Raw genomic sequence first — 9,494 nt, 5'->3', positions numbered from 1 at the left:
CCCCTCCTCCCACCCAACCCCCCCCCCGCAGAAATCTGGCCCTTAACCTGGCGATGCTGGTGGTCCCGTTTGTGCCGGCCAGCAACCTTTTCTTCCGCGTGGGCTTTGTGGTGGCGGAGCGCGTGTTGTACCTTCCGCTGGTGGGCTTCTGTGTGCTGGTGGTGCACGGCATGGCTCGTCTCTGTGGCAGCGCTCGCCACAGGCAGGTGGGTCCTCCCTGGATGAAAAGGGTTTTTTTTTGTGGGTTTTTTTTGTTACCGTTGGGTTTTTTTTTTGGTGTGTTTTGTTTATTTTGGATGTTTTACGGGGCTCGCAACTTTTTTTTGGATTAAATTAATACATTTTTTTCTGTAAGTTTTTTTGGGGTATGTTTTGTTTATTTATTTTGTGTAAGTGTTTTACAAAGCTCGCAATTTAAAAAAAAAATCAATTTTTTTGTTTTTGAAAAGTTTTTTTTGGTGGTATTATTTATTTAGTTTTTTGTTTATTTTATGTAAGTGTTTTATGAGGCTCGCAACCTTTTAAAATTTCTGTGGAAGCGCTCAGCACAGGCAGTTGGGTTGTCGGTGTGTTTAAAGTTAGTTTTTTGGGCGTTTTTTGCGACCTGCGTAACACCTTCCTACCTGCCTCTTCAGATATCAGAAATACTTTACACAGCGACAAAATGCAGCAGATAAAAACTTGTAAATTAAATGCCATATCGACAGGCCAAAGGGCTAGAACCCAGATGGCCGCTGGATCGGAAAAGTAAAAAGTAAAGTCATCATCCTCAGCCTTTCACCCCTGGCAGGGTATAGGCCACATACAAGCTCCTTCCATTTATCTCTGTCCTGGGCCATCCTCCCAAGCTCGTTCCAAGTGAGCTTCATCTCTCTCTCATGTCCCTTTCCACGCTTCTCCTCCATGTTTCGCGTGGCCTACCCTTGCCTCGTGCTCCCTGTGGGTTCCACTGCAGCGACTGTCTTGTGATGTTTCCACTGGGCTTTCTTAAGGTGTGTCCCATCCATCGCCACTTTCTTAGTCCTATTTCTACTTCTGTATCCTTTTGTCCTGTCCTTTCCCACACCTCTTCATTTGTTATTCTATCTTAAGTAAAGTAAGTAGTATTATTATTATTATAATTAATTTTTGTTTTTCTTGTCCCAGAAATGTCTGGCTGGGTTTGTTCTGCTTCTGGCTGTGTTCATGGGTCGTTCCATTCAGGTGAGTGTGTGTGTGTGTCTGAGTATGAGTGTATGTGAGTTTGTGTGTGTGTGTGTATGTGTTGGTGTATATATGTGTGTGTTTATGTTTGAGTGTTTGTATGTATGTGTGTATGTCTGTGTGTGTTTGTGTGTGTGTTTGTGTATGTTTGTGTTTCTGTGTGTGTTTGTGTGTGAGAGTATATCGTCACTACCCACACGCTAGCTGTGTTCACAGTACACATCATTCACACGTGTGTCTTGTCTCTTCTCGTCTGCTATTTCTCATCTCCCATCTTCTCCCATGATTCGCTGCTTCCTTAATAGTGCCGATACGTAATATTTCTACAATCCTGTCTCATGTAATTAAGATTTGCTGCCTCCTAAATAGTATTGATTCAAAAAACTTTTACAATTACTATTTGTCTCACATGATTGTACAAACACATATGATTGCCTCACATGATTGCCTCATGTGATTTGTACAAACTAAAAATACAATGATTGTTTCACGTGATTAGTACAAACACATGCAAATGGGTTGTTGGCAGGTGCTGTGGTGTGATTTGCTCCTTCTTTCCTATAAAACATCTATCGTCCTGATGTCTCCGCCTTCTTTTTTGTGTTTGTTACTCTCTTGTAACACCTCTAATCTTCTGCACTTTCATGACCTTGTTGTGTTGCAAGTGCCGTAAAACTCTTACTAAAAGAACATACAATGAATGTCTCACATGTTTGGTACAAACACAAACTATGATTGCCTCATGTGATTTGTCCCGACCACCAGGGCAGTGCTACTGACTGAAGTTGTCGTTAGACCCCTCCCAAAAGGGGTATATTAACATGTTCTTACGCACAGTAGAATTATTATTGTAAATGGGCTGATTTATCAATGTCATACTCATACTGTGCCCGAATAACATGGGGAAACTGCTCCTTTTTCTTTCCTCATCCTTACTATCGTCATTTTTCCTCTACTTCTTTTGTATGTTTATCACTCTCTTGTGAACTGCTTTTTTTCCGGGGTGCCTTGATAGTCAAAGCAGACTTTGTGCTGTTGAGGCTAGAGAGGTGAGCAGAGTAAACCCGATTCCTCGTTTGGACTTCTCTGTTGACATCCTCCCCTCGGCGCTCATATGACCTAATGCAGTTGCGAGCGCCATAAAACCTTACTAAAACTAAAACACATGATTTGTACAAACTCATACTATGATTGCCTCACGTGATTGTACGAACACTACAGTGATTGCCTCACATGATTGCACAAACACGTACAGTGATTGCCTCACATGATTGTACAAGCATATACAAGGATTGTGGGCAGTTGACGGGTGCTCTGGTGTGGTTTGCTCCTTCTTTCCTATCAAATGTCTATCGTCCTGATCTCTCCTCCTTTTTTGTGTTTGTTACTCTCTTGTAACACCTCTAATCTTCAGCACTTATTTGACCTTATTGTGATGCAAGTGCTGTAAAACTCTTGCTAAAAAAATCATACAATACAATGATTGCCTCGCTTGATTTGTACAAATACATACAAACAGGATCCTTCATCAACCGTCATCAACTGCTGCGGCGGGTGATTGCGACAACAATAGCGGCCCAGGTGTGGACCCCTTTCCGAGATAGGGTTTTTGTTCCTCGCTCAAAGATATGCCGTTGGTGTCCTTTACCTTAGAACTACCAGCACCGGGAAGGGCGGTTGGCAGGTGCTCTTGTGTGGCTTGCCCCATCTTTCCTGTCAAATATCTATTGTCCTTATGTCCTTATCTCTCCCCCTTCTTTTCCTTGTATGTTCCTCTTTAGTTGTACAGATAATCTTGTGTTGCAAATGCTGTGAAGCTCTTACTAAAACTTTTAGAAACTATTTAAAAAAACCAGCGTTGGCCTTCTTAGCATCCTTTTTTTCAGCAATGACTCTTTCCGTTGTAACTAACGAACCTTTAAAAAAAATTATTTTGATAAAAAGTCATCTTAAAGCGGGAGTTTATGTCGCAGATTTTGTATTCTAGTATGAGAAAATTGCCAATATACAAAGATGGCAGTGGGCGAACCGTGCTCAGCACTGAGATATATGTAAAGTGAGAACATGCAAGATGTGTGTGTGTGTGTGTGTGTGTGTGTGTGTGTGTTTGTTTGTGTGTGTGTGTGTGTGCATGTCATATTCATGTGTTGGGAGATTGTGCTTAGAGTGAAAGAGATAGACCTACCACAGACATTCCCTGGTCCTCTTTGAAATGTTGGTTGTTGTAACAATATTATTATGAATTGGATGACTATTGCTAATTTTACAACCGTTCTGAAAATGGAAATGATATTTGTTACTATGGATAAATGATAGTCAAAGGAATAGTTTCTAGATGGTGGATGCTGTTTCAGAAAATGTCTATACAAACAGATGTTTTGACTTTTACCCATCTACCTGCCTACCTACCTACCCACCTACTTACCCTCCTACCTTCCTACCTACCCACTTACTTACCTATCTACCTACCAACCCATCTACCCACCTACCTACCCACCTTTCTACCTACCCACTTACATACCCACTTACCTTCCCACCTACCTACCTACCTACCCACCTACCCACCCACCTACCTGTGTCCTGAGTGATGATGCCACATAGCCATATATCTCTGTACAAAAAGACTGAACTACTGACTCTTATCTGTTTATTTCTGTCCGTCCGTCCATCCATCCATTCGTTCATCCATCCGTCCATCCATCCATCCTTCTACTCTAGCCACCTCTTTGTGTCGCGAGTGATGAAGCCACTTAGCCAAATCAGAACATTCGACTGCTGACCGAGTCTTGGGCTTTGGGATGTGGTCTGGAGTGTCCTGAAGAAAAACCGCACCGAGATTGCGACACTCTGCTCTGACGTGGCACACCGAGGTTTCGGGGACTAAGATGGGTGGTGATAATTCTACTTTGTGAAAGAGAAGTTTTGACTGTGTCGGTGGTAGCAGAAGACAATGGTGGGTGGTTGGCGGGCATGTGCTCTGGTGTGGATTGCTCCTTCTTTCCTATCAAACATCTATCATCCTTATCTCTGCTTCTTCTTTTTTGTGTATGTTACTCTCTTGTAACACATCTATTCTTCGGCAATTATATGACCTTATTGTGTTACAAGTGCGGTATAACTCTTACTAAATAACAGTCCCTCCATCCATCCATCCATCCATCCATCCATCCATCCATCCACCCACCCATCCATTCATCCACCCATCCATCCATACATCCATCCACCCACCCATCCATCCATCCATCCACCCATCCATCCATCCATCCATCCATCCATCAACCCATCCACCCATCCATCCATCCACCCACCTCTCTGTGTCATGAGTGATGAAGCCACTTAGCCAAATCAGAACATTCGACCACTGACCGAGTCTTGGGCTCTGGGACGTGGTCTGGAGTGTCCTGAAGAAAAACCGCACCGAGATTGCGACACTGTGCTCTGACGTGACACACCGAGATTGCGACACTGTGCTATGACGTGACACACCGAGATTGTGACACACCGAGATTGCGACACTGTGCTATGATGTGACACACCAAGATTGCGACACTGTGCTCTGACGTGACACACCGAGATTGCGACACTGTGCTCTGACGTGGCACCGAAGTTTGATGACAAATTATTCCTTCACTAATGTTTCTCAAAATAGCTTTGCAGCAGCACACTACTTTTTTTAATTTTAGAAACGTGTTTATGCGAAACGTTCAAATTTATTTTTTCTTTAATTTTTTTTTAAATTTTAAGAAAGGGTCTTTTTCATAATGAAACCATTATTTTTACACCCTAAGAAAATTAGTTGGAAATGTTCAAGTTAAACAGTGTTTAAAAAAAAAATTATCGGAGAAAATTTAAGAAAAGCATGGTGGAGGAAGGTTATTGTCAGCAAGTTCCCAGACAAACAGATTTATCTATCCTTCCATCCATGCATCCATCCATCCATCCATCCATCCATCCATCAACCCATCCACCCATCCATCCATCCATCCATCCATCCACCCATCCATCCATCCACCTCTCTGTGTCGCGAGTGATGAAGCCACTTAGCCAAATCAGAACATTCGACCGCTGACCGAGTCTTGGGCTCTGGGACGTGGTCTGGAGTGTCCTGAAGAAAAACCGCACCGAGATTGCGACACTGTGCTCTGACGTGACACACCGAGATTGCGACACTGCTCTGACGTGACACACCGAGATTGCGACACTCTGCTCTGACGTGACACACCGAGATTGCGACACTGTGCTCTGAAGTGACACACCGAGATTGCGACACTGTGCTCTGACGTGACACACCGAGATTGCGACACTGTGCTCTGAAGTGACACACCGAGATTGCGACACTGTGCTCTGAAGTGACACACCGAGATTTCGGGAACTGAGATGGATGGTGATAATTCTACTTTGTGAAAGAGAAGTTTTGACAGCATCGGTGGTAGCAGAAGACAATGGTGGGTGGTTGGTGGGCATGTGCTCTGGTGTGTATTGCTTCTTCTTTCCTATCAAACATCTATCGTGTGGGTGATTGGCGGGTACTCTGGTGTGGTTTGCTTCTTCTTTCCTATCAAACGTCTATCGTCTTTATCTCACCTTCTTTTTTTAAATGTTTGTTAATCTCTTTTAACACTTCTAATCTTCTGGCGCTCATATGACCTTATGCAGTTGCGAGAGCCGTAAAACCTCTACTAAAACTAAAAACATCTATCATCCTTATCTCTGCTCTTTCTTTTTTGTGTATGTTACTCTCTTTTAACACATCTATTCTTCGGCACTTATATGACCTTATTGTGTTACAAGTGCGGTAAAACTATTACTAATAAACGGTCCTTCTGTCCATCCATCCATCCACTCACCCACCCACCTGCTCACCCACTCATCCATCCATCCACCCATTCATCCATCCATCCATCCAAACTCCCATCCATCCATCCATCCATCCATCCGTCCATCCATCCGTCCATCCATCCGTCCACCCATCCATCCATCCATCCATCCACCTCTCTGTGTCACGAGTGATGAAGCCACTTAGCCAAATCAGAACATTCGACCACTGACCGAGTCTTGGGCTCTGGACGTGGTCTGGAGTGTCCTGAAGAAAAACCGCACCGAGATTGCGACACTGTGCTCTGACGTGACACACCGAGATTGCGACACTGTGCTCTGACGTGACACACCGAGATTGCGACATTGTGCTCTGACGTGACACACCGAGATTGTGACACTGCCCATTGACATGACACCGGGGTTTCTAAGAATGAGAGGGGTGGTGATAATTCTGCTTTGTAGAAGAGACGTTTCGACAGTTTCGATGGTTTTGTTTGGCCCTTAGTGCTTCGTCCATGGAGGAACAGTTTGTGTGGGTGGTTGGCTGGTGCTCTGGTGTCGTTTGTTCCTCTTTTCCTCATCCTTATCTCTCCTCCGTCTTTCTTTTGTGTTTGTTACTCTCTTGTAACACCGGTATTCTTCAGCACTTATATGATCTAGTGTGTTGCGAGTGCTGTTAAACTCTTACTAAAACTTAACTAAAACTGTTTGTTACTTGTGTATACATAAATTTTATCTAAGTCGTGCTGATGTCAAAATCGATTGCCAAAGACCTATTTATTGAGGCAAAAAAAATTGTAATAAACAATATCATGCCTCTTCTCCCAAGTGCTTCTAGCAGGCAGGAATCATCAAGAACATCACGTTCATAATACAACATGGTACAATATATACCACTCTATCACAACAGCCTGTTCTTGGTATGCCCAAGGCTAGATAAAAAAAATCTACTTATTCTCACGAGGATGTGTAGTCGATTACTTAGTTAATCATGACATTATAATGGAAATTGTGTTGATCGGGCTGTAAGAACACCTATGATTACTTGTACAATTTTACAGCCTTTTTAAAAAATATTTGTTTCACCTTTTTATTTTATTCTTCGTCCCTGGAGGACCAGCTTGTGATTTAGTTCGTATCCGTCGTCAAGAAATTCTTACTGAAAGCTATTTATAGAATTTGATCAGTTTATTGGATGAAGTGCCTGATCCTCGACAGATATCGTCGATCATGGCTCTCCATTCATTCCTTTGCTCGGATGCTCACAAAAAAACTACATTATCCTGATCTTTCCCCGTCACCCATCTGTTTCGGCTCTCCAAGCAGGTAGCTCTGGGTCTACCCTTGCCTCTTTTGTCTTCAATTCTGCCAGTGAGAGCTAGATGTTTAGGGCCTATATGTGTATTCAAAATCGGATGACTTTTCAACTGTTGGATAAAAATTAATTTTCACGCAATTTGTTTTTCTTTAATGAATTTGGTTGGAGGGCGAGACTGGCAGGTCTTAGTTCTTTACTTTCCTTCTGTCTGTCTGTCTGTCTGTCTGTCTGTCTGCCTGCCTGCCTGCCTGCCTGCCTGCCTGCCTGCCTGCCTGCCTGCCTGCCTGCCTGCCTGTCTGTCTGTCTGTCTGTCTATCTGCCTCTGCCTGCCTGCCTGTCTTACTTCTCCCCCCCCACCCCCCAACACCAAATGACCATTATAATTATGTTGATGTATGCTTCTCTTTTCTCAAACAAACAAACAAACAAGGGTTTTTTTCATGTCATTTCCTTCCAGAGAAGCAATGAATGGAGAAGTGGAATGACTTTGTTCAGGTCTGGCGTCAGCGTCTGCCCACTGAATGCCAAGGTCAGAGGTGTTTTTTTTTTCTTCCCCTTTGCTATGAGTTTGTTGCTTGTTGAAATGAATTCTTCTTCATATGTGTCACAACGTGGTGGAATCAGGCACTCATCACTTTTGGGGGCATTTAGAGTTATTGGTATTATCTTAAAGCCTGTCTATTTGCCTTGCTTTTTATAAAACAAATATCCCTTTATCTTGGATACAAGTCATGATATTGGCAATTGAAGGAGGTGGGGTTTGCCTGGGTTCAGAGGTAATATTAGCGAGAAAATGACGCCAAAGTTGAGTTATTTCCTTAGCTTGGGAGTCCTTGGAAGAGGAGAATTTGCGTGTTTTATTCATTTAATCAAGGTTTGGTAGTAAAATCCGCACAGAAAAAGGTTCTTTAATGGGCATGAAAGGTGTGAACCAAAAAACAAAAATTTAATAAAAATTCACTAACCTGCGGGAAAATGCCAGTTTCTTGACTTTCATTATTTTGACGAGCGCCTGATTTCACCACGCTGCCTCACATATTATGGTGGGTGGTTATGTTCCACTCTCTTGCATCTCTGCCCAAATAATCCTGTACAAAACCCCCCCCCAGGGCATTGCTACTGACTAAAGTGTCTTTAGGCCATTCCCATGTTCTTATTTACAGTAGAATTGTAAGTGGGTGGTTGGCGGGTGCTCTGGTGTGGTTTTCTTCTGCTTTCCTATCAAGCATCTATCGTATTTATCTCCCCTCCTCCTTTTTTGTGTTTGTTACTCTCTTGTAACACCTCTAATCTTCGGTACTTTTATGACCTTACTGTATTGCAAGTGCCATAAGACACTTACTAAAACAAACAAAAAAGTGTGTTTTTTTTGGTTTTTTGCTTTGAGATTGTTGCTTGTTGAAATTAAATTTTTCTTCATATTATTATGGCGGGTGGTTATGTTCCACTGTCTTGCATCTCTGCCCAAATGTGAAGCATGCTGACGAAACGAGTTACGTCTCGGATTCAAGCCTTAAGGAAAAAGATACATCACACTTGTCGGTGAAATTTATACAATATATAAGGATGAAATAATAATAGACAAGGTTACAGTTAAAGAATATGACATCATCAATAGAAAATCTACATATTTGACCCCAATGTCGACTTTTGGACAATATCTCCGTTTGTGGATTGCGAGAAGTAACTCATTTTGTCAGCACGTCTCACAAATAATCCTGTACAAGACTTGCTATTAACATGTTCTAATGCACAGTAGAACTGTGAATGGGCTGATTTATCAATGATCAATGTCATGCTCAAACTGTGCCGGAACAACATAGAGGGAACTGCTGCTTTTTCTTTCCTCATCCTAACTATCGTCATATTTCCTCTACCTCTTTTGTGTGTTTGTCACTCCCTTGTGAACTGCTATTTCCGGGGTGCCTTGATAGTCGAAGCAGACTTTGTGCTGTCGAGGCTAGAGAGGTGAGCAAGGTAAATCTGATTCCCCGTTTGGACTTCTCTGTTGACATCCACCCCTTGGCGGTCATATGACCTTAAGCAGTTGCTGGTGCAGAAAGTTTTTTGTCATTTTGTTCTCTTCGTCTCTGTCAGCCGCTGTTGTTCCACCGAAAAGTTGTCATAAACGCTGACTCTTGCCACCCCCTCCCTC

General features: G+C 42.8%; 1 protein-coding gene across 1 annotated transcript in view; it reads left to right on the top strand.

The window, feature by feature from the left end:
• Positions 1-9,494, top strand: part of LOC101852363 (protein O-mannosyl-transferase TMTC4) — a gene marked incomplete in the record, with an annotated part of 39,720 nt that overhangs the window by 15,387 nt on the left and 14,839 nt on the right. Inside the window, 3 exon segments of the mRNA XM_035972940.1 lie at positions 32-206; positions 1,147-1,203; positions 7,797-7,868. Of these exon segments, the coding sequence (XP_035828833.1) occupies positions 32-206; positions 1,147-1,203; positions 7,797-7,868 (304 nt within the window).

Source organism: Aplysia californica, unplaced genomic scaffold (assembly GCF_000002075.1).
Source record: "Aplysia californica isolate F4 #8 unplaced genomic scaffold, AplCal3.0 scaffold00916, whole genome shotgun sequence".
NCBI lineage: Eukaryota > Metazoa > Mollusca > Gastropoda > Aplysiida > Aplysiidae > Aplysia > Aplysia californica.
This window is presented reverse-complemented; position numbering and strand designations above follow the sequence as displayed.